The sequence below is a fragment of the Notechis scutatus genome, chromosome 2 (genome assembly GCF_049901735.1).
Source record: "Notechis scutatus isolate UNSWTSFEM ecotype Mainland chromosome 2, rNotScu1.2, whole genome shotgun sequence".
NCBI lineage: Eukaryota > Metazoa > Chordata > Lepidosauria > Squamata > Elapidae > Notechis > Notechis scutatus.
The window spans coordinates 133,480,005-133,504,841 of record NC_142010.1 but is presented as its reverse complement, the minus strand read 5'-3'; the positions used below and the strand labels follow the sequence as shown (position 1 = coordinate 133,504,841).

The 24,837-nt window shown below is 44.5% G+C and overlaps 1 protein-coding gene across 3 annotated transcripts in view; it reads left to right on the top strand.

Annotated features, from left to right (window-relative positions):
• The window catches only part of ASIC1 (acid sensing ion channel subunit 1), a 226,899-nt gene that overhangs the window by 136,945 nt on the left and 65,117 nt on the right, over positions 1-24,837 (top strand). The window contains exon 1 of one of the 3 annotated variants that reach the window (XM_026679989.2): positions 22,035-22,913. The exons of the other annotated variants lie outside the window; for them this stretch is intronic. Within the exon in view, the coding sequence (XP_026535774.1) occupies positions 22,251-22,913 (663 nt within the window). The 5' untranslated portion in view covers positions 22,035-22,250. Of the gene's footprint in view, positions 1-22,034; positions 22,914-24,837 lie in introns of those variants that run through there. 3 annotated transcript variants of the gene reach the window in all.

Here is a 24,837-nt window from a genome sequence, read left to right as displayed (position 1 = left end):
ACTTTAGTGTTTAGACCCCGAATACCTTTGGTATTTGTCACTTGGGTTTCATGCGATGCTAAGGCAGGATAAAGGCATGTACATGATAATGTATAAAAGATAAAATCCTTCAGGATAGACTTCCTCATTCTAGGGCCTTCCGGGTGGGTGGGGGCTCCTGTAGCCCTTCTTGCTGTAATCCCCACACATCTTGAAATCATTAGATTGGAGAAGACCGGGTTGAGGTCTCTTTTTTTCATCAAAAGAGATATTGGCTGTTGGAACAGCACTTATCCAGACTTAAACTCAGGTCTTCCTTTCTATTCTTGTCTCATGTGAAGCTATAAACATAAGAAGATGACTCCTCAGGTTCACAATGCTCTCTGGCCAAAATGCTAGCACAGGTGTGAGGGATACGGGCAGAGGTGGTATTCAGCAGGTTCTGACCAGTTCTGGAAAACCGGTAGCAGAAATTTTGAGTAGTTCGGAGAACCGGCAAATACCACCTTTCTGACTGGCCCCGCCACCCCATCTATTCTCTGCCTCCGGAGTCCCAGCTCATCTACTGGGTCTTCTTTTGTTGCCCTGCACAGGAGAATGGAGCTGTAAAGCAGGTTAGTGGGGTGAGGAGGGAATGGGGATTTTTTCCCCTGCCACGCCCATCAAGCCACGCCCACCAAGCCATATCCACAGAACCTGTAGTAAAAAATGTTGAATCCCACCACTGGACATGGGGGTTTTCAATCAACTGATGACAGTTCCCAGCATTCTTCATGCATGGCCATGCTGGTGGAAGCTATTGGGAACTGCATTTGGCAGCACTTTAAGAACGGACATTTCTCACTCAGAACGTAAACCAAAGAATGTCTTCTAACAAAGGTTGAATCCCATCAATAACAGCTTAAATATTACCTGCACATTCCTGTCAGTTTGCCAGTTCTGAAGCCACCTGGGTGGTTGGGGACTTTTCGAAGGCTAGGATCCAAGTGGTAGGCATCACCACTGACTCATAACTTTGCCTTGTTAGATATATGTCACAGGATCTGGCTTCTAATGTTTCCAGATAACTGTTTGCTCACATCCAAATCAATACAGGCATGAGGGAAACCAGCTGCCCTTATTAATAGCGTCAAGCTTGTCGTAAGTCAGAAATGCACCCTTTCTCTGAGTTCAGCCTTCCCAGGAAAATGGCTTGTGTTAGTTTATTCTGCACCCTAAGCGGTTGAGGATGGAGGGAAGGCAGGGGAACAAGGCTAGAGCTTATCTCTAGGAAGAAAGTGAGAAGACAAATATAATCAAAAGCCATCTAATGGAATCTAGGAAACCTGACCTTTGGAATAGGATCTCCCTAGAGAATCGAGTAAAATTAGGTAATGCAACATTGGAAGATTAAAGAGACCTGGCCCATAGTATTGGCAAGAGTCACACATGACTGAATGGATGACATCATGAGCTGTAGTGAGGCACTGGTAGGAATGCAGTATTGCGAGCTACTTCTGCTGACTGACTGCAATTCAGCAGTTCGAATCTCACCAGGCTCACTCAGCCTTCCATCCTTTTGAGGTCGCTAAAATGAGGACCCAGATTGTTGGGGGAAATATGCTGACTCTGTAAAATCGCTTAGAGAGGGCTGTAAAGCACTGTGAAGCAGTAAGTGCTATTGTTATTGCTGTTATCATCATCATCATCATCATCATCGAATCAAATTGCTTGAAATATAACGTGCTTTCAGTGGCCTTGGAGACCTGAACTTCTTTTCCTAGGCAGAAGATTAGGAAGTGTGTTCCTCTGCAGGGATGTTACTCATACATCTAGTACAGAGGTATCAAACTCGTGGCTCATGGGCCGGATGCATCATGCGCTGGCCACGCCCACCCCCAAAGGGGGGGAAAGTCATGATACCTCATGTGACGACGTGACACCGTGAGTTTGACGCCCCTGGTCTAGTACATCAATCTAGGTACTTCTTGCATTGCATTGCATTGACTGGATTGTTCTAGCTGCCAACTTGTCTATCCAAAGTCTGTCCAAGTTGTATGTTTTATAGATTTGATACATCCATGTATACATACATAGCACACAACCAGTTTTCCATCTGTGCCTCTCCCAAGCCAAGGCAAATGTGCCTCTTGAATTCCTTTCTTTTTCATTTGTTGATGAACTGAGAGGCAGAGTAGAAGAAAAGGTTGCAAAGGGATTTCCCCCCCCGCATCTCCTCCCACTTTTAGCCTCTTGGCTGGCATGTGGGCTATCTGCCTGCAGAGTTGCTTCAATCAGGCATTCCGTTGCATATTTTGGCTCCTTCTGCAGCTGACCTTAAAATGTTGGCTCCTTCCTCTGCATTTATTTTTAACTTTACTCTCTTTTCCCCCAAAATAATGGCCTTGCATTACCTGAATGAGGATAAAAATAACCAACTGCAAGGAAAAATTGATGGAAAGGCACTCTATAACCAGCTGATCTTTGGGTAGCAAATGGCATTTTTAATGTCTTCCATTGAAACTTAAAGAACATGAAATTTACTCTGTGGTTTCATGCAAGAACCCAAAACTTTATTATTTATTTACTTCTACTCTGTGTACTGAAGTACATTAGAATTAAGATTATCTACAGACCTGGGCATTTTACAGGCCCAGGCTGTCCCCCTCCAAGACATGTGAGGGCAATTGGAAAGTACAAATCAAATGTAAATAAGGGCTCTGCCGAAGGCAGGTAAACAAGCTGAGTTGGGTCTGGTTCTGTTCAATCATTGTGTCTTCCTTCATTCGGCTAGTGGCCACAGGAGCAGTGGTGGGATTCAATTTTTTTTTTACTACCAGTTCTGTGGGTGTGGCTTGGTGGGCGTGGCAGGGGAAGGATACTGTAAAATCTCCAGTCAGAGGTGATATTTGGCAGTTCTCTGAACTATTCAAAATTTCTCCAGAATTGGTCAGAACCTGCTGAATACCACCTCTGGACAGGAGGCCGAGGAGCTAAAGCACTTTTTTTGCACCTGTGTAGTGCTCTTCCCTGCCCGGAGCATCCTGAGGAGGAGGTTTCTCGTGTGGCCTCCTTGGAGAAACTCTCAGCCCTGGTCTAGCAGAAGATGGATGAGAAAAAGTTGAGAATGGAAGGCATGAGTGGAGTTCTTGGTCTCTTCCTCAATTGAAAAACCCAATCCCCTGTATTTAACATTCAGTTGAGGAAGGGATCAAGAACTCCCTTTATGTAGAAATAGACCAATGTTCTTACATTTGCCTACTGTTGACTTTTCAACTGACACCATAACTCTAAGCTAGGCTAAACTATGCCTAAACTCTTAACCAATAAGCTAGGCACCATCCTAGATTTTGTTTTGTTTTGTCTTCATCCACAGAAGAAGAGGAGAGAAGCCCAACTATTCTATGAAATAAATATTTTAGTATCCAGTAGCAACACGTTTCAGACAACATTCTTTTTTTTGGGGGGGGGGGTGTTTCTTATTATTTAAAAACTGCTCCACTGGTGGGAAATCCTATTTGAACAAATTATCCCCCTAAAGAAGGGTTAAACCCAAACCATGTTGGTCTCTAAAATACATAATTTTCTTGGAATGTTCCTTTCACTTTGGTTCTTGTTAGTGCTCTATCCTCCCCAAACACCTTTGTTTCATAGTCACACAAAACTCACTGGGTTTTGTGTGTCTGGGACATTAGACGATATTTCACTCTTGACCTTCTGGACTCGATAACTTGGGAGTTTTTACATTTGCCTTGAATGCCTTGTAGGCTGCATTTAAACTCTCCCAGTGGGCCTAAGATGCTAGGTTGTATTTACAAGTTCATCGCTAATACACCATTAACACAATAGTGTTCAATATTTGACTTAAATAATAGTGGTTAAAGCATAAATTATTGTGTTCAATTTTCCCTATCTTCTTTCCCAATATAAGTGAGATATTTGTCCTGAGATAAGTCTTTCACTTAGTGCCAAACATCTTAATGCAGTGGTAAGATAGAGAGGAACAGAACTTGCTTTATAAGTTGCATCTTTAATACTTGTGCAAACAAAATTGAATTGAATTTACTGCTTAAACTAACACCTGAGTCAACTACTATTCTTTTGAAAAGGTCAATGCAAATGCATCCAATACTCAAGAAAGAAATAGTGTTCCGAGCTGTTGATCACAGCCTTGTCTACTCCTTACTTAAAATGGCTGTCTTGAAACAGTTGATACTGTACGTACACTGCATAAAGAATAATTTGCTAATCAAAACTACCATCTTGTGCTGGCCCAGAAATTAAAAGAAAGCAGCGAAGTTTTCAAAAGCCTAGATAAGGCGTCTCCCTGCCTCACACAACCAAAATAATATATTAACCGATATTTTTAGCACTACTTTCATTTTCAAGGGCAGGGTCTCAATTCGAACAGATAAATATGCTGACGGAACATGCTTGTGTGATGTTTGGTGGTGAATATTGGGAATCCCCAGAGCAGCTTCTGCTCAGATTAGAATCCAGGAAAAATTCTTGCCTTTCTCCACCGTGCCCACCCAATCTTCTGTTCTCTTTTATCCTTCCCTTTAAATCCCATTTCCTGAGCTACTGCAGCAAAAACAGTTCTCTGGCCACAGAGATATTGCTGCTGTGCTTCCCAAAGGCCACTGGGATCTTTTAAGTGGGGGTGCTGGCAGGACGCCTGATATCAAACATCAAAGGTGGAAAGGAGAGACTTCCCTGCTCCTTTGACCATACAACCAAAGCGCTCTGCTGGAGTGCTTGCTGCTAAAACCAGCAACCAGAGTGTCTATGGAGATTCTTAGTCATTCAGGTCATGGTTGTCCCAAAGGTGGTGTTTCTTTTTTTTCAAGAGGCAACTGGACTTTCTTTATTTTTTTTTTCTTTGAGGATGTTTCACTTCTCATCCAAGAAGCTTCTGCAGCTCTGACTGGATAGTGAGGAAGGGCAAGAGTTATATTCCTTGCAGACAGCTGGTCATTTACATTCTTTTTTAAAGAGTCCTTGAGGCCACTTGGAGGTTTATCTGTGTACTCAGGATCACTTGAGTAGTGCAAATGGAAGTGTAGCCTTCTTGGAACTGCTAAAAGGACTGTTGTAGACTGGAGATAGATGATGTCGTATCCCTCTCCCTCTGTTGAGAGAGGGCTGTTCACATAGATGGCCTCATTGACCCCTCTTTCAAACCAGTGGTCCTCTCTGTCCAACCAAGTGGACTTTGCTGTCTTCAAAAGAGTGGCCGTTGTCTTTTAAATGCAGATGGACTGCTGAATCTTGTCCTGATGGGTTTGTTCTCCTATGTTGTGCCATGCTTCTATGGTTGTTTTGTTTCCCCAATGCATATAGCAGAGTGACACAAGATTTTTTTAAAAAGGGAAAGAATTGTTGTTGTTAGTTGCAAAGTCATGTCCAACTCATTGCAACCCCATGGACAACGTTCCTCCAGGCCTTCCTATCCTTTATCATCTTCTGGAGTCCATTTAAGTTCACACCAACTGCTTCAGTGACTCCATCCAGCCACCTCATTCTCTGTCGTCCCCTTCTTCTATTGCCCAGCATTAGGATCTTGTCCAGTGAGTCCTTCCTTCTCATTAGGTCGCCAAAGTATTTGAGTTTCATCTTCAGGATCTTCATCTTCAGGATCTGGCTTGATTTCCTCTAGGACTGACCAGTGTGATCGCCTTGTAGTCCAAGGGACTCACAGAAGGGAAAGAATAGGGAATTTTAAAAAAAACTAGTAAGAAAGAGGCCCTTGGGCTTCCTACATGAGAAAGTTTAGGTTAACTCAGAAATGAGACAAACAACTCCCCCCCAACACACACACAATCCACCCACATACACTGTTTAAATTATACGGGAAAACCTCAATGCTTTCCTACAACAGTCCAATATCAGTTGAGGTGGGTGGAGAATGAGCTTGCCCATGACTGCTTAAGGAGCATATAGGATTTGTTGATGTTTTCAGGAGTACTCCCCAGTTGACTCCTAATCAACCAGATCCCTCTACCGTGTGCGCTCACCTGCTACTTATCAAAATATTTGTCAGTATAAATATTGTATAGATAATACTCAATGTCACCTCTGAGCATGAACTTCAAATCTGAACAAGAGAATGAGTCCTGTGCCGGAGGGACTTGACAACCTCATTTAGAAGAAGGGTTAGAGCCGCAGAAGGAGAGAAGAACAAGCTAAGAAGTTTAGTTTGCTTTTTTTTTTTTTTTTTTTGGCCCTTGATCTGCTGAGGGCAACATCAGTCATTGCAAGAGTGCCCCAAAGAAAACTGGCCCTGCCTTTGCTCATTAAAACAAGCAGATGCTCCTAGCGAAATACCTCTACCCAAGCTTTGCAATGTCCCTTAAGCACTAGCTCTTGTAGAAGGACAACTGCAATGTCAGGCTCCCTCCTGCAGTCTCAACGAGAAGGACAATGAAGCCCAGGTGTGGGGAGATCCAAGGAATAAAAATCCAGGCAATGAAGGAGCACAGCTGGATTTGGGCTCAGCTATTTACTCCAGGAGAACATCACAAACAAGGATTTTAGGATAGAGCAATCCTATCAAAGATTCTGATTAGTGGAACTAGAAGTATCAGGAAAGGATCCCAAAGGAGTTCTTGTTCTGTATAGGTTAGATCTGGACAAGAGAAGGTTCAGGGCAGAGTGTAGGGCACATCATGGGTGATGGGCTGGTTTGATGTTGAGGGACTTGCAGGGAGATGAAGTTGGTGCATAGCGAAGCTAAAACCAAGGGTTTTATCCCCAGATTCTAGGTTCGCTCTCCAGCCACTAAATCCTAGCAGGCTTCAGCCCACGGAGCTATGTATCAAAACACAGCCTTCTGGAATTTCATTGAATTTCATTTCAACTGTTTTCTCTTTGAATAGTTCTTCTTAAGCCCCGAGAAGGAAGAGCTAAGGATTGACAGGCTAAATAATGCTCAATAACAGGCTTAACTTGAAGCCTCTAGAGGGTGCACACAAGGACGGACATCCACACACAGATATTAACTGGAAGAGTAATCTCGGAGCAGTGGTTAGGCAGGGGAGAAGGGTGCTGACTCTCTCTCAGTGTGGATCTTCCTCAGCAGCTTCTCTCCTAAGCTTGCCTCCTCACCCAGCTGCTGGAAACAAGCAGAAGCAGTAATTCTCCCTGGCTGCCAGGGAGACGAACCCTGTGTCAGGCTGCTGGCCTGCCTATGATGGAGTGTTCTCATTATAGCAGTGCCCTCCCTCGCCTCTGAAGACTTTCCCAAACTTCAATTACTTAAAGGTTCCAGACAGTGCTTCCTCCACCTCCTAAAGCGCATTTGTCTCAATGCAATCCTTGCTACGAGGAGCACCATTAAGATGCCCTGGCAGTGTTCCCCTTAATGCCTCAACAGGGTGCTGCAAGTGGTGACAATAGAGATCAGAACAAAAGCAAAGGAGGAAGGAGGGGAGCTGCAGGCATGTTGCTTCTTGCTTCTAAGAATAACAGGACAGCCAAAACAGGGATGGGGTCTCTTATTCTGGATCCAGGAGAAGAGGATAGGGCCGTGATGGTGAACCTATGGCACGCGTACCACAGGTGGTGCGCAGAGCCATTTGTGCCAGCATGCAAGCTGCAGGCAAACTTACCTCACTGCGCATGCATACGCCTCACAGCTGATTTTCGGCCAGTTTGAGGCCTTTTTCGGCCTCCCAGATGCTTGAGGAAGGCTTCTGCAGGCTTCTCAGGCTTTGCAAGCCAAAAACTAGGCCCGTTTTGTCACTTCCTGTTTTTCTGGAAATACCGGAAGTAACGAAACGGGCCTAGTTTTTGGCCTGCAGAAGCTTGCAGAAGCCTTCCTCAAGCCTCTGGGAAGCCGAAAAAGGCCTCAAACTGGCCGAAAATAAGCTGTGAGGCACAGTGCAGGTAAGGGGGTGGTGGGAGTGGGTGAGTTGGGATTGCACACGCATGCGTAGGGGACGTGGGGAGGTTGCACATTGCCTTCTGGGTGCTGGCACGCAAGCGCGAGCGTGCTAGCACGCACACAATTTTTGGCACAGGAGTCCAAAAAGGTTAACCACCACCGGGATAGGGAGCTTACCCATTAGCACTTGCTTACCATTGGAGGGGGGGGAGGAAGAAGAGAGGACGCAGATAGTACAAGCACACCTGATGCTACAAGATGCATATAACAACAGATATTCTGATTGCAATAGCAAGGTCAGAAGGAGGAGTCCCAAGAAATGGGAAGCCTGTGGCCCTCCACATGTTGTCAAGTGCAGGAAATCAAGAATCCAAGCCATTCAAATGAATATATAGGTTTACTGCTAGCTTAAGATGTCTACAATAATCTGACAGTCAAAGCAAATTGGCAGTAGATAAGAGTCAATGGGGATTCAATCTGGGCTGCACTTAAATCTCTTGTGAGCCCGAAGGGATTCAAGGCTAATGATCCATTTGACCCCTCCATCAGATTCAGCTCCCAGAAGTGCCGGGAGCTGTGGTTCAGCAACATTTGGAGGATCAGTTTCCCCTTCTCTGTCTTTCCTTCTGGCATTTCTAGGAAGCTGCTTTAAGATGGTTGGACATTGGAAGAATGGTACATTGAAAAAGACAGTTCTGTATCCTCTAGCCAATGAATAAAATTCTTTTGAATGGATTTGAATAGAAGAGACTATTGTGACTTTCTCCTTGGTAATTCCTTGATTAGGATATTGTTTTCTGCTTGATTGTTTGTTTGGTGTCAATCCCTGCTTATCTGGGTGTTGACTGCTGAAAAGGATGTGTTCTGTCTTTTTGTTTCCTTTGTTATTGTCTCTTTAGAATGGTCCATAAATGTTATTTATCTCTATGTGTCTATTGGTGGCTGATTGCCAAGCTTCCAAGAATTCCCTAGTGTTTTTGGATTTAGTGTGGTCTAGAATAGTCCCAGTTTCCTAGTTGAAATTCTGGTTGAGTCTGTCCATGCACTGCAAAATTAAGATTTTATCGTACCTTCTGATTGCTAGTTCATATTTATAGATGCATTCTGCTAATCTTCTGCCTGTCTGCCCTATATAGTGGGTGTTACACTGTATATACTGTATATGGTAAATGAGGCCTCATTTTTCTTTTCTTCTTGAGCTACTGGAACCTTTGGTTTACTTAAGATGTAAACTTTTGGTTTACCTAAGATGAGGGCTTTAATTGGTTTGTGTACTACAATGATGTCATGTGATTGTAATAGTCTGTTGGTTGTTTCTGAGATGTTTTTGATCTATAGTAGTACTATCCTTCTCGTAGCTTGTGTTGATTGTGCTGTAGTGCAGTGGTCCCCAACCTTTTTTATGCCGCGGCCTGGTACCGGCATCAGCTGGGCGCCGCCATCTTGTTTTGATGAAAAAGTGCTTCTGGTGAGCTCACCGGAAGCACTTTTTCATCAAAACAAGATGGCGGCGCCTAGAGCTTTTGGTGAGCTTTTCCAGGTAGAAATGGCTTTCTACCCGGAAAAGCTCACGAAACATGCCGCCATCTTGTTTTGATGAAAAAGTGCTTCCGGTGAGCTTTTTACCCGGAAAAGCTCACCAGAAGCACTTTTTCATCAAAACAAGATGGCGGCGCCCAGCAAACCAGCGGCCCGGTAGGATTTGTTCCACGGACCGGTACCGGTCCACGGACCGGTGGTTGGGGACCCCTGCTGTAGTGGGTTGAGCATTAGGCACTTTTTGATAAAGTTGCATGGGCTTCCATTTTGTTAGAAGATGTTGTATAGGCAGTCTGTTTCTTTCTTCTGGGGTTCTAAGTTGTTTCAGTGCATTTGTGCTCATCTGAATCACGTTTTTACCCAGGCTTCTTTTGTGGGAAGTTGAGTTGTTACTTCAGTAATGGAGCACTTGATTAATGTGGGTTGTTTTTTCTGATAGACTTGTGTTTCTAATTTTGCTGTCATTTCCTCTGCTTATGAGGATATCCAGGAAGGATAATTTGCTGTTTTTCTTTTTCTTTTTCCCTTATGAATTTTATACCTTTGAAAATGTTGTTGGCTGTTTCATATGTCTCTTTTAGTTGTTCCTTTTTTTATTATGAGAAAAGCTGTCATCTACATACCGGAACCATTCTTTTGGTTGCATGCATGGGGTACCCCCTATGGTTTTTAGATGCTGCATGACAATCTCTGCTATGCATCTTGAGGGTAGTGGTCTCATTGGTGTTCCCGTGATTTGTGTTTGACCTTGGAGGGCCGGGGTGTGTGTGGCATGGCTGGGGTGGGCGTTGCCATGGTGGGCATGACAGGGGACTCGTGTCAGGGCACTTGTGGTGGCCAAGTGCTAAGGCAGGACTTTCCCGAGACCCTCCCTCACTCTCATTATAATCTCCTTCCTTCCTTTTCTTCTTTTTCCTTCCCTCATTCTCCTTTCTTCTTCCTTCCCCTTTCCTTATTTTTCCTTCCTTACTCTCTTCCATCTTCCTATCTTTTTCATTGTCTTTCCTCTTTCCCTTTCTCCTTTCCTGTCCCTTCTTGCATGCTCAAATGCAAAAGGGGAAACATTTCTCCTTTTGTTTTGTTTTTAATTTGTTTTGATAGCCCTCTGGCAGAGGACTGCAGGAGACCATTGCGACCAAAAAAGGGTCCCTCCCCCCAGCTCGATTTTCACTTCGCAGAGGCACTGCGGGCCAGTCCTTTGGTTTTTCTAGGCCAAATCTAAGTGCCCTGTGGGCCAGATCTGGCCCGCGGGCCTAGAGTTTGACACCCCTGCTCTAGGTCTATGGAGGTTGTTAGGAATATGAGTCACCTAACAGCTATTTGGGTTAGAAATATATAAACCAGGATAAACATTTTAAAACTGTATTTTTAAGAAAATGCAAAACTGTAATTAGGTGTGGTTTCTCAAACGGCCATAAGATGGAGCCAGAAACCTGGGTTGTTTAGTCTTAGTCTCAGAAGAGAGTGTGTCTGAGTGTATCTCTGTTTCCTTCTGTTGGAAAGTATTGCCGTTCCTCCATTTCTTCTAATTGACTGATATTACTGGATTTGATGTAAGTTTGTTACTGAACTGTTTTTTGACACTGGACTTTGATATTTGGATTATCCCTGGATTGAAAACTGACTGATTTAACTTGTGAATGACTTTGGATTGCTTATTTTGGACTTTGCTTAAACCTTTCTGGAAGTAAAAACCTACATTTACTGTACAGTGTATCTGTGTGCTGTATGTGTATTATTCAAACACTCCTCTCAAATACGTCTCCCTGTATGCGCTCATTCTCCTAACGGGGAATTACCTCAACAGAGGTAAAGAGTGCTGGGACGCTGAATGAAATAATAATTTTATCTTCTTTCATTTTTAAGTTCAATTTTATGGAGGCACAGCAGTGGGGAGTTGATAAAACATTTGCTCCCTCTGTAAGATGTTCAAGCTTTTTGTAGGTTCTTTGGCTATGACCCTACAAAACAGTACTAAGGATTCTATCTGAATTCAATGAATCAATAAATTCAGGACAAAACGTCATCCTGTACAGCTCTTTCAGGGAAAGCAATGGAGAAGGTGAAGTATAGAGGGCAAAATGTTGTCCAAATAAAAGCAGAAGTTGGACAGTATACAACCCAAAATGTATATACATTGCCTGTTAGCTTTTGGGACCGAGGCTTCACCCACGCAGCTGTTATGTTCCCATCCTGGAGCCAACAGGTGTTCTGACCCAAACCTTGTCCCAAGGAAACAAACACCAAACAGAGGTAAAAGCAAAACCTTTTAATGCTTCTATGCAAATTCCATTTATTCACAGTTAAAAGGCTATGAAAACTAATTGTCTCTGATAAGAACGAGCCTTGCCAAAGTTGTGCAAGGCTGCCAAGAACATTAGATTAAGTTGCCAAGATATATTCAAAACAAAGTCTCCAAACACAAACCAGAATAGTCCGAAAGTCCACAAGGCTTGAAGTGCAAGAACTTCTTTGCTTCCTGCCGGTCTCTCAGGCTGGCTTTTATTTTCTTGAAGGAGGGGCCGTTACCTTGCAGCCTTACTCCCGAGTCGCCCGTGCTGCTGCAGCTGCTCTTTCCTTTGAGCAGTCCTGCGTGCACACACACTGGGCACAGGCTCCTCAGGGACCTCTTCATCACTGCTGCCAGCCCCCACAACCTCCAAAGGCAGCACCCCACTCTCTCATGGTCCTGGCCCCATCCCTGCCTCACACGCAGGCCCCTCATCCAAGTCCTCGCTCTCCGAGGCCTCAGCCATCCGCACCTGCTGCCGGCGAACCACAACAACAGGAAATCATGTTGCCCTAAATCTTTTTGCTCCTGTAGCACACACACCTACCGCTAATCCTCAACTTACAACTATAATTGAGCCTGGCAATCATGATTATAAGTCATGACAATCATAAAGTGGGTCATCATTTGACTGGGCCCAATTTCATGGCTTTTTTGCGGTGGTTGTTAAGCAAATGCGGCAGTTGTTAAGGGAACCCATTGTTCACTCTGGTTTTTTTTTCTTTCTTTCTTTCTGGAAACCAGAAATAAATAGCAGTCCTCCCCCCCTCCCCAAAAAAAAACCTTTGTAAATTGCATAATATGACAGTGGGATGCTGCAAATGGCTATAAATGTGCGCCAGTGGTTGAGAGCCCAAAATGCGGTCATGTGACTGTGGTGGTGGTGGCTGTCAGAACTTCAGAATTGGGCCATAAGTACCTTTTGGGGGGGTGTCTATCATAAGTTCAAGCAATTGTTAAGCGACCAGTTGTAAATCAAGGACTATCTGTGCTGCCATTGTGATTGTGCTGCCCTGCACTCCAGACAGCCTTAACTTACCTTCCCTTGGCTAGAATTCCAGCCCCAGCCAACATCATCCACCATGTGAAAAGCTTATTCCAATTAGCAGGCACAATAATTATTAATAATAATTCTGAACGACCTGCATTTTTTCTCACCTCTTTCCTAAAACTGTTTTTCTAAACTGTGAATTGAGCAATTGACTGTTTGACCACCAGATGGCAGCAAAGAATTAAAGATGTTTCCACCTGTTGGCTGCCATCTCTTGATCCTTCAGATTTATGCTGTCTTTGGGTAACTTACTGCTTAAGACAGGGGTCCTCAAACTTGGCAACTTTAAGACTTGTGGACTTCAACTCCCAGAAGGCCACAAGTCTTAAAGTTGACATCTTTGGAGACCTCTTGCTAAAGAGCTGAAGGAAAAGAAAGGAGAAGCCAGGGCCCTGGAAGCAATGCTGAGAAGGGAATTATCCACAAGGCAGACTCAAAACATGCATGAGATACAGGGAATCTTCAACTCACAACTGTTTGCGTAGTGACCATTTGAAGTTACAACAGAACCAGTGGTGGGGTTCAAATTTTTTTACTACTGGTTCTGTGGGCGTGGCTTGGTGGGTGTGGCAGGGGAAGGATACTGTAAAATCCCATTCCCTCCCCATCCCACTAACCTGCTTTCCAGCTCCATTCTCCTGTGCAGGGCAACCAAAGAAGACCCAGCTGATCAGCTGGGACTCGGCAGGCAGAGAATAGATGGGGGTGGGGCCAGTCAGAGGTGGCATTTGCCGGTTCTCTGAACTACTCAAAATTTCTGCAACCGGTTCTCCAGAACTGGTCAGAACCTGCTGAATACCCACCTCTGAACAGAACTGGAAAAAGTAACTTACAACCAGTCCTCACACTTAAGATCATCACAGCATCCTTACAGTTAAAATTTGTACATTTGGCAACCAGAATGTCTTGACAAAGGTTATAGCTTCCCAATGACATGTGACCACCATGCGGTCTTCCCAGATGGCTTCCAACAGGCAAAGTCAATAGGGGAAGCCAGGTTTAACAGACTGTCATGATTCACTTAACAATCATAGCAAAAGAGATTGTGCAATTGGGCACAACTCATTGAACTGTGTTGGAATGCAATGGAAATTCTAGTCCCAATTGTGGTGAGTCAAAGACCACCTGAAATTGTTTTCCATTTAAGGCAGGGAAGCTGGTCCATTTCAGAACATTCTTTAGGTCATCCTAAAAAAGGAGGGAAGATGTATGGAAGCTGGGATTCCAATGTCCCTTATAGCCAGAAGACGATAGAGGAATGAGAGAACAAATCAGAGACCAGATGGAAAGGGTGGCCCCACAGGAAACTGGCTGGACTGATTTCAGACCCATGGGCCTCAGTCCACCTGCACATCTGGAGCAGAGGTGGCATTCATCAGGTTCTGACCAGTTCTGGAGAACCGGTAGCGGAAATTTTGAGTAGTTCAGAGAACCGGCAAATCCCACCTCTGACTGGCCCCGCCCCCATCTATTCTCTGCCTCCCGAGTCCCAGCTGATTGGCTGGATCTTCTTTTGTTGCCCTGCACAGGAGAACAGAGCTGGAAAGCAGGTTAGTGGGGTGGGGAAGGAATGGAGATTTTGCAGTATCCTTCTCCTGCCACACCCACCATGCCACGCCCACAGAACCGGTAGTAAAAAAAATTGAATCCCACCACTGATCTGGAGGTAGGATAAGGAGGGAAACATGATTTTTGGAGCAGAGCAATCAACCTGTCCTTGGGCTGCCTCAGCTACAAGTGGATGATGAGTTACAGGAGGTGACATACAAGACATGTTCTCTGGAAACGGCTGATGGCTCTGCCTTCTGCCAGAACAAGGAGGTTTTGTGTAGATTTGCTCCAATTCATGAGTCAAGAAAAGCACTTTGAAGATGCTGCAAGACTGTAAACTGTTTTAAGACCTTAGCAACTTGCAGAAGTGCGAACTTCAACTCCCAAAATGCCTCAGCCAACATGACTGGCTGGAGAATTTTGGGAAATGAACTCTAGACATATTTAAGTTGCCAAGGGTGGGAAACACTGTCCTAAAAGAAGGAATGTCAACCTCATGTTGCCAAGTCAGCCTAATGACTTCAAGCAATCCTAAGAGACGAGACGATGCCTGGTTGCCAGAGATAAACAAGGTTCACCCATTGGTCTGGCCAACTTCTGTGTATGAAATGGGGAAAGCTGTGTGGTTCTTTGTTTCGTGCATCAAAACATCTATTTTTTGAAGTTTTACCTCCCTGTCCACAAAGGAATGGCACTCAGAGGAGCTGAGACCTAGCTGACCTCTTAAGAACCCCGGCCTTGGGATCCTAAGATCACCTTCAGTTCTTGGGCTTGAAGGGAGAGTGCAGGCAGAGTGCAGAGCTGGCTGCTTTCTTTGTTAATGTCTGAATTTTGCCCAAAGCAGCCTTAACAATACTGTTTTAACTCCAAGCAGATAGCTCAAATTCTAAAGTTGTCATGTCCAACCTGTAATCCTGGACAGCTAATAATGCGGCCCTACAAGATTGTACATTGTTAACATTATTATGTGATTTATATATTTATGTTATATCAGAATGGTCAAACAAATGGCAACTTCAAATCTCAACAAATAAATGCTCTGTCTTACATATTGGCAAAAAAATATATCAGAAAATAAAATACAGGCTGAATAGTCAAGACCTTGTTGATGATCCAAACTCTGTCAAGGATCTTGGAGTGCTCATTTCTAATGATCTAAGTGCTAGAGCCCACTGTAACTACATAGGCTGTGCGGAAACACAAGGCTTGCGTTGCTTGCATTGTGAACAACATGACGTAGTGAGGGGAGCGGGGGAAAGGGCAGGGGGGGGACTTGCCCCACTCACCCCGTGCACCTTGCCTGGCCACCGGACTGCTTCTTTCCGCTTCTTTCTTCTTCTGCTTTTGGCTGCATGCAAGGAAAGCAGCAAAAGTCTTTCTTTCTCTCCCCCAAACTCCACCAGAAATGATTCTTTGGGATCCTGCAAGGCATCCTGCTCCAAGAGGCTGCGCTGGCAAAGACTCATTTCTGGTGGAGTTTGGGGGAGAGAAAGAAAGACTTCTGCTGCTTCTGCTGCTTTTCTTGCATGAAGCCAAAAGCCTCTCCCCCCCCCCCCCCCCCGAGAACGGAGCTGGAGACTATATAAAGAATGACTATAGACTATATAAAAGACTATATAAAGAATGATCGATCGATAGGAAAACAGGGTGGGGAATTTTCCTGCAGACTTTTGGGGGGATTTTCCCAGGGTCTCTGGTCCACAGGATTTAAAATTATGAGTTTGGTGGTCCCTGCGGTCCAAAAGGTTGGTGACCCCTGCTCTAGATGCCAAAGGCCTATATGCTGTAGTTGAACCAACCGTGAAAAGAAGTGTCGTGTGTTTGCAAAGGTCTGGGTGCTAGAGTATTTTTTGCATACCCGAAGCTCTAGTATAGGGGTGTCAAACACGCGGTGTCACGTTATCGTCACATGACAGATCGCAACTTTTTCCCCCCTTCGCTAAAACAGGGGCAGGCGTGGTGAGTGCATGACACATCCAGCTCGCGGGCCATGCATTTGACACCCCCTGCTCTAGTATAATTCTTAACATCTCTAAGTAAAGACTCCACTGACCATTGTGGTCTAGCTGCAGAAGCAAGCATTGTAATATGTAGAAGCCCAATTCCTTTTTCCTGTGTCTACTAATTTAGCCGATTTAGGGGAGCTATGCAGGATCAGCTTGTATTAGTACTGGGATGGGGGAGGGGGGGACCACTTATAAATTTCAAAGTTGTTAATTGGACTAGAAAGTAAAAATAAAAAATAAAAATTAACCTAAGAAGCAGCCTGTAAGTAAATTGCCTTTATAACTGTCACAAAAACGGCACAAATGGTAATAATCACCAAGGGTAAAGCTTGACTCAAGGGTGTCTTTATTTTATACCTGATAACCAGCAGGTGACACCCAAGAGTCTCCAGACGGAGGGACCAAGCAGGCGCGGTTCACAAACAGTTAAGTCACCTGAACACGTCAGGAGTTCAGATTATGCTGATCTAGCGCTGGCAGGAAAAGAAAGTCCCATTTCCTCACCATTCCCCTCTGGGCCCCAAAGAGCTGTCCATCTTGCATGTTCTCATCTCCCCTTTTAGGTGGATCAGCAGTGACCAAGCGGCATGAAATTACTCTGTGGCAGCTGCTTAATGGTCTCCCAAGTGCAGGGCAGAGAAACCACAAGGCAAGAGAGGAAGAGAACATTGCAAGCGCAGGAGAGGAACCGCCTTCATTAGCCAAGGTCGTCTGCTACCTATAGCTTTGTTCTGCCTGGTTGCCCCCAATCCCAAATCTGCAGTGACAGTTTTCTGGGAGAGAATCCTCACCCCAGATACCCTTCCTTTAAAAGGATGTCCTATATTTTCAAAATAGTTCTCCTTATTCTATACTAGCTCCATTGCATCTGGCCAATGCTCCACATTTTTCAGTCCAAAAGATCCACTGAAGGTTAAAAACTTTTTTAAAAAAATAAGCAGCTCTGTTTGGCACACCTTTGTACTGTTACCGAACAATTCTTCACTTTTGCTCGTCCAAATATGCCCCCCAATCTCTGGTGGCAAAAGTTTGCCGCCTTTTTCCTCAAGTCCCAGTTCCTGCACTTTGAACAGCAGGCATTAATCCACTTTCATGCTTATCGCTCTGTCATGAAAAGCTTCTCTTGCTGATTTCCACAGATCAAATTATTACTACAAGACCGAGAGCAGGGCGACTCATCTGGTTTTTAACCTTTTTTAATTAGCTGAACTCAAGCCTTTGATATGCCATTGAACCATTTCTTCTGGTTACTAAGCCAATGAGTGGTGCCAGCCACTTCCTTTTCCTCCTTGAAAACACTAAGACTTAAGCAGCTGAAGCCCTATTTTCCTATCATTGTTAAGTCCTTAGTTAGCTTAGTTAGCACAGAGTCTGTCAGGTGGGGGGGGGGGGAAGAAAAACTGGTGATCTTACAAGAGAGCCATTAGTAACAGAAGCTGCTAATCCATCTGAAATTCAGAAAAATTCACTGTTCGTGAACAAAAGCAGAGCTCCCCATTTAGCCAGCCAGAGGACTTTGAGGGGGTCCTGGCAGAATATATCAGAAATAGTCACCGTTTGCTCCCATCAAACAAGGAAAAAAGATTCCAGACTTGCCCTAAGCCATGCCCATCGAAGACACATGTTGTTGACCTTTCCTACCTATGGCTTTTTCCCTCAAGTCGAAAGTGTCCATGTAGCCCTCCATGTACGACCACAATTGAGCCCCAAAATCACGAGAGACATTTGCGAAGTGAGTCCTGCCCCGTTTTATGACTTTTCCTTGCCACATCTGTTAGGTGAATCGCTGCAGCTGTTAAATTAGTAATGCCGTTGTGAAGTGAATCCGGCTTCCCCATTGACTTTGCTTGTCAGGTCACCAGAGGCGATCACTTGACAACCGTCCTAAAAGTGAACCGGTTGTCAAGCCTCTGAACGTAAATCACGTGTGACCATGGAGATGCTGCAATGGTCATAATTGTGAAAAATGGTCATAAGTCACTTTTTTTCAGGGCCGTTGCAACTTCGAGCGATCACTGGGCAAACTGTTGTAAGTCGAGGACTAACGGTATGTTTGTCTCCAGGTTGTTAATGGGGTTTCAGTTCTCATCTTTCTTTGGGCCTCTGGTGGGATTCAAAAATATTTACTGCTGGTTCTGTGGGCGGGGCTTGGTGGGCATGGCAGGTGACGGATACTGTAAAATCCCCACTCCCTCCCCACCCCACTAACCTGCTTTCCAGCTCTGTTCTCCTGTGCAGGGCAACCAAAGAAGACCCAGCCAATCAGCTGGGACTCAGGAGGCAGAGAATAGATGGGGGCGGGGCCAGTCAGAGGTGGTATTTGCCGGTTCTCTGAACTGCTCAAAATTTCTGCTACCGGCTCTCCAGAACCTGTCAGAACTCGCTGAATACCACACCTCTGAGTCTATATATGCTTAAAGGCTCTTTCAAATTTAAGGTACTGGAAGAGGCAGCCAATCAACGCAGTCCTGTTCCCTGCTCTCTGATTCAGTGAAAGGATATGGGAAGCCATCGAATCTCCCTTTATGTCCCAGTCTTGTGAGGTGCTCACTTCTAGGTCTGCAGCGGACAAGATTGCCACGCAAAGCAAAAAGGAAAGTCACTCTCACTTTTGTTGCCCTGCTCTCAATGCAGTCCCTGGGACATAATGGGATTAGTTGGTTTTAAGGTGTTACTTTAGTGTGGCATGTGAAATAAGCTCAGTGATGTCCTTGTTTGCTTCAGAGCAGCAAACCCCCATTCCAAAAAGGGGGCATGTGGCTGACACAGCAGGACTTGTGTTGAATCTGATACGTAAATACAGGTAGCTCTCAATTTAGGACAGGTCACATAGCAGCCACTCAAACTCCCAATGGACATACTGGGGGTACTCATGAGTCAGTTTTGAAGTTCCAATGGTCACACAACCGCCTATCAGGCGCTTAGCAAGTGGCCCACATTTATGGCCATTTGCAGCATCCTGAAATCACATGAGCACATGTTATGATGTTTTTGCTAAAAACCAGCATTTAGTTCTGGTCTTTGGAAAAATCAGCCCATAACAAACAATTGGTTCATTTAATAACCATAGCTTTTGACTGTGGCATTCACTTAATGACTGCTACGAAACCATCATAAAAATGGGTCTGTCACATAGGTGACCCATTTTACAATCATTACAACTTAGAACCATTATGGTTGTAATTCAGGGATTACCTATAGGATATATGTCAGCTTGGTTTGTGGTTTCCTGATTTATTTTAGGTTTGTTTTCTTTTCCATATATATACTACTAAACTCTCATAACCTTTAACAGGGCAAAATGCTGCGTCATAGGCCAGCAATTTTTGAACCAGAGTACTTCAAATGAGCTAACTTACAGAACTTGTACAAAATTTGAGACTTGTGACTCAAATTGACATATAGGAAACTTGTGGCTGTTTCAATACTGCCAGGCTGTTGCTGCAGTCATGTCATCTCCATCTTTAGAATTCCATGACAGTTTCCCAGCCACTCTTGCAATCCTTCCTCCCTTCCTCACCCAACAGCAGCCACTTATCTGCCTGCTGGAAAGGAAAGTGGGAAGAAGGGAGGGGAGAGGGAGAGAGGGAGGGAAGAATAGGAAAAGAGGAACCCCTGCTCACCCTTCCTAGCCCATGCCATACCTCCATGCTCTGTGTGAATTGTGCTGCCCCACACACACCTTCCTAAATGCAGACTTCCATGCCACCCCTCTCCACTCACCATCCCTTACCTGCACAGCACATCTTGCACATTCCCAAGCACCTACAGACATCCTTCCCAACCCGAATGCCACCTCTGGGGTACTTCTGCAACCCCCCCCCCCACACACACACCCTTCTCTACCCACACCATCCCCTTCATGACCCTGCACAATAGATGCAGCACTTGCGATGCACCCCAGTGCACCCTTCCCAACCCATGCTGTCCAGCCACATGCCCTCCCCAACCCATGTGGCACCTTTTCCCCACACCTGTACACCCTTTCTAACCTCCATGGCATGTTTCGCATACTGCCCTATACCCCCTCTCTCCTTCTCTCCCATGACAGCAGCCACTTACTTGCCTTTGGTCTTGGAGGAGGGAGGGAGAGAGCAGGGAGGGAGGGAAAGAAGGAAAGATTTCCCTGCCAGATTCCCACAAGGAAACTCAGTGGGAAATCTGGCAGGAAGTCAGAAGCCATTATCACTCCCACTGCTTTTTTTTGTCCACCCTTGGTCACTCTGTTTCTCTGTGTAGTTAAGGAAATGCCTCTGAAATGATGACCCAACAGGGTGCAGGTTGGTCTAGTATACTGCATGGGAGGAAAGGTCTCCGTGGGTGAGTCAAAAATTGCAAAATGAGGGGTACAGCACAAAAGGCTCAGGGCTCTAATCAAGAGGCTGTGCCTGCCACCTTTGCAGATTATGGCACGCATCTTTGAAGATTGCACTGAGTGAGAATCAACTTGAATTCAGCTCACATGATATGATAAATGTTCATACTTTCTTCACAAAGTAACGGCAGCTAACATTAGTGACTCCATAATTATAGTCTTTGGATATTTCATCATGGAACATGTCAATGACCACATAACACAGGTTTCTCAAGCACGGAGCTTTCCAAAGCTAAGCAGATTGCAATTCCCAAAACACCCAGTTAGCAAGGCCAATTATGACATGTCTGTATGGCTGTAACTTCGTTGCTTATATCCTAATGATTTTTATTGACTGTTTCCTAGTATGATTTGATTGCTTATTGTACCCTATGACTATTATTAAGTGTTGTACTTTATGATTCTTGGCTCTTGATGAATGTATCTTTTCTTTTATGTGCCCTGAGAGCATTTGCACCAAAGACAAATTCCTTCTCTGTCCAATCACACTTGGCCAATAAAGAATTCTAATTCTATTCTATTCTATTATGAGAGTTGCAATGCTGGTAGTTCTGGAAGGGGGTTTGCTGTGGAATTCTGGCATTGCAACTTTTGGTTTGAATTATGAATTTAATAAGATTCCTAAGATCACCGTTCAAGGCAACTTTACTTCTGTGAATTGCAGTCTGAAGAGGTTCAAACAGTCCCGAGTTTCACAGCATCTCTGTCCAGAAAACAGCCATGTAGAATTTCAAGGATAAAACGCAAGACTTGGACAATCTTGGTGATCACACATGATTTAAATCGGAAGGGCAGGGTTTTTTTTAGAGATTCCTGTATCCTTTCAATCCAACCATACACAAAAGCTGCAGGAGGTTGGAACTTTGCAGCAACATGCTGGGTGCAGAAAACAGTTCAGCAGGGGCCTGGCTTCGGTAGGCTGAGTTGTGGGGGTGTGGGGGGGGGGAGAGGAGGAGATGATGAGAAGGAGAGATGCTTGTCCTTCCCTCAGCATTTCCCCTCCCAGCCCTACACAGAAACCAAGGAAGCCGATGAATTATTAAACAGGCCCTGTCCAAGGCGCCTGGGTCAGACTTCTGTGCTGCTATAGGCTGTACACTGATACCCAGGCTGGTCTTCTAGAATTGACAGGGAACGGCTACTCAGCCTAGCACAGCCACAGACTCTCAACTTTGGACCAGAAGGTCTGAGAACTGAAGTTTTCCGAGACCTTTGCTTCCTTGTGCTGGATCTAGAGGGGTTTGGAGAAGAGTTTGAGACTCCACAAAGCTGCCTTGGAGTAGATGGTCATCAGCTCCTCCAGACGCTCCTTGCAACCAGCCATCTTCCAAATTCTCTGTTTTGGAGCCATCTAATTTTCCTGCTTGGCATCGTCATTCCAGCTTCGTTTCTTCTTTTTACTCCTTCTCCCTGTTTCTTTCGTCCAATCCCAGCCCTTTTCTCCCCTCCTTCTGGCATCTCCCAATCTTACTTCAGCTACTGTCTCTTCCTTCCCTTTCCCTAATGATTCACCTCTGACCTCCAGTGCTAAGAAATCCTGGGGGAGTCCTGTTAATAGCCAGTCAGGGAAGGGGCTGCTGGCAAGAAAGGACAGAATGCCGATCCAGTTATTCTGCACCATCTCCTTCTCCTCGAGCCAAGAGAAACATACCATCAAGGGTCCCGCTGAAAGTGATAACGACAAATCTCTTTATGACCCTCACAGCCCAGAAGGCTCAGAGAAGGACTCCAAAGAGGAGGAGGAGGAAGAACTAGGGGAGAAAGATGAAGGAACAGCCCCAAATCTGGCAGCCTTTGCCAACAACTGTACCTTGCATGGCGCCAACCGTATCTTCATAGGGAATGGGTTTGGAGTCCGCCAGAGCCTCTGGGCAGGTGCGTTCCTGATCTCTCTGTCCATTTTCTTATCCCAGGCAGTGGGGCAGATTTTTTACTATCTGGAATACCATCATATCACACAGCTGGATGAGCAGGAAAGTCCACAGCTGACTTTCCCGGCTGTCACTTTCTGCAATATCAATCGCATCCGAGGGTCCCAGCTCACCTACAATTACTTGTCTTACATTTCACCGCTTTTGGGCTATGATGTGGGTACCTACCTGGAAGCAGGCTTCCCACTGGCTACACCTAGTTTTGACGTGCCCGAGGAGCCCCTCAATCTGCTTAACTTTTATGACCGCAGCAGCCATCAGCTGGAGGACATGATGCTGGCTTGTAGGTATCGTGGGAAAATTTGCAGGCCTGAAGATTTTACTATGGTGAGTGATGATTGCCTAATTTCTGTAGTATCAGTGATGGAAAGAAAACTTAATTTTGCTGAGAGCTTAGCTGCCTAGCTGGTTGGTAGAATACTGCCTTTCTGAGGATTAACTGAAAAAGTTACCAAAAAAGTAATCAAGTTTTTGACCTTCTCAGAACTTTTCTACAAGATGGATGTGAAGTAACGATATATGGAAAGGGCAGGAGAGAAAATTGGTCATAATGAAAAAGCACCTTTGCCAAGAACAGATTGTACCAATGTTAAGATTTATTTTGCCATATTTATTGACAGAAATAGGCTTGGAAAAGACACTACAGTCAAAACACCTCCCTTGGGAACAGAAACAACTTGATCAAATGTCTAGATACCATTTTGCTTTAATTCTGCTCAAGCATTAAAATGTACTGGATTAAATTAAAACAATACGTGGGTTTTAAACAGCATTCCGCCCATAGTTTCTGTTTAGCAATTGGAGTTAGGGGTTAAATGAAAAAGCAGATAAATGTTTCCACATCAATAGTAGGGAGTTGAGGGAGTTATATTCCAAAATATGTTGAGGACACCAAGATTAGGACATACATCTGAAAGGTTTTGCATCTAGATCTAATCTCAGTTTTCTGTTGGAAGGTGGGGAAAGCAGTTGTAAATAATAGGTTAGGGTTTATCGTCCTTCAATTGCATTTGGGTGCCTCAGTTCACCTAGAGTGGCTTATTACATGATACTGTGACTATAATTAGTATGACAATGATTGATAAACAATTATGGAAGATGAGAGTTGCCTTTACATGATATCTACACAATCTGCTGAGTGACTTTTTTCATGCTTAAAATTAAAGCATTACTTGGTAGAGATATCAACATCAGATATCAGCACAAAAAACCTTTCTTTCCTGATTTTTTTATTCTTTCTCTTTACTTATATGTGGGAAATGTCCATTTCTTAACTATTCAATGTCTCAATATTTACATTCTATGGATAATTTTAAAGATCCACCTCTGGCTTGGCAGGCTAGTTTTCCACAGACTATCCTGATGCAATCTGATCCTAAAAATATCAGCCAGCACATTGACTTGCATCATCTATCATTGTATTGGTTGTCCATAATTGTTAAAAAAAAATAAAAGGCACATTTCCTGGTTCTGTCCACTTATCAAACATGACTCCAGCCCTCCCCTTATGTTTGTGTGAAAGACTCGTATGCCTTTCCAGATTTTCCAATTTAAGCAATGCGTGGGAGAGGATTTCCCCAGCAATAAATTGTTTTGTGTTGAATTGTTCAGAGAAGCAACGGTCTTGATTGAAAAGCACCGTACCATCATCTGTGCTGGAGAAAAATGTAATATGTATGATAATCAGTTAAATGGAAAAGAGTTAACAGCCTAAAAAAATAAATACTGTAAATTGGCTGACAGGTCAAGTTATTTCTCTTGAGGTTTGCAAAGAAGTGCTCAGCTTTAAATGAAGAAGAAGAGGGGAGAGGTGGCAGCTCGATCTATGTATTTCAAAGCATTTCTGCATTTTAATACACAGGAGCCCTGCTCAAAGGAATAGCTGGTAACCCTACTTCTAGGCCATGCAAGGCACGTGTGAAGAGCCCTAATCCCAATCCTGGGACGAAGGCTCGTTTCTCCTACTAGGCCATGCCAGATCCTGCTTTACAGTAGATTTTGTGTGAGTTTTACCTGTCTCTGGTGTTCAAAGCAGGGGTCTCCAACGTTGGTGACTTTACGACTTGTGGACTTCCACTCCCAGAATTGCTGGCTGAGGAATTCTGGGAGTTGAAGTCCACAAGTTGTAAAATCACCAACGTTGGTGATCCCTGCCTTAAAGCAATCCAAGTTTTTTTTTTTTTCAGGTTTCCAGAGGTGCCTGAAGAAAAAGTGCTGCTGCTTTATGGAATTCACTCATTTGTGCAACTCT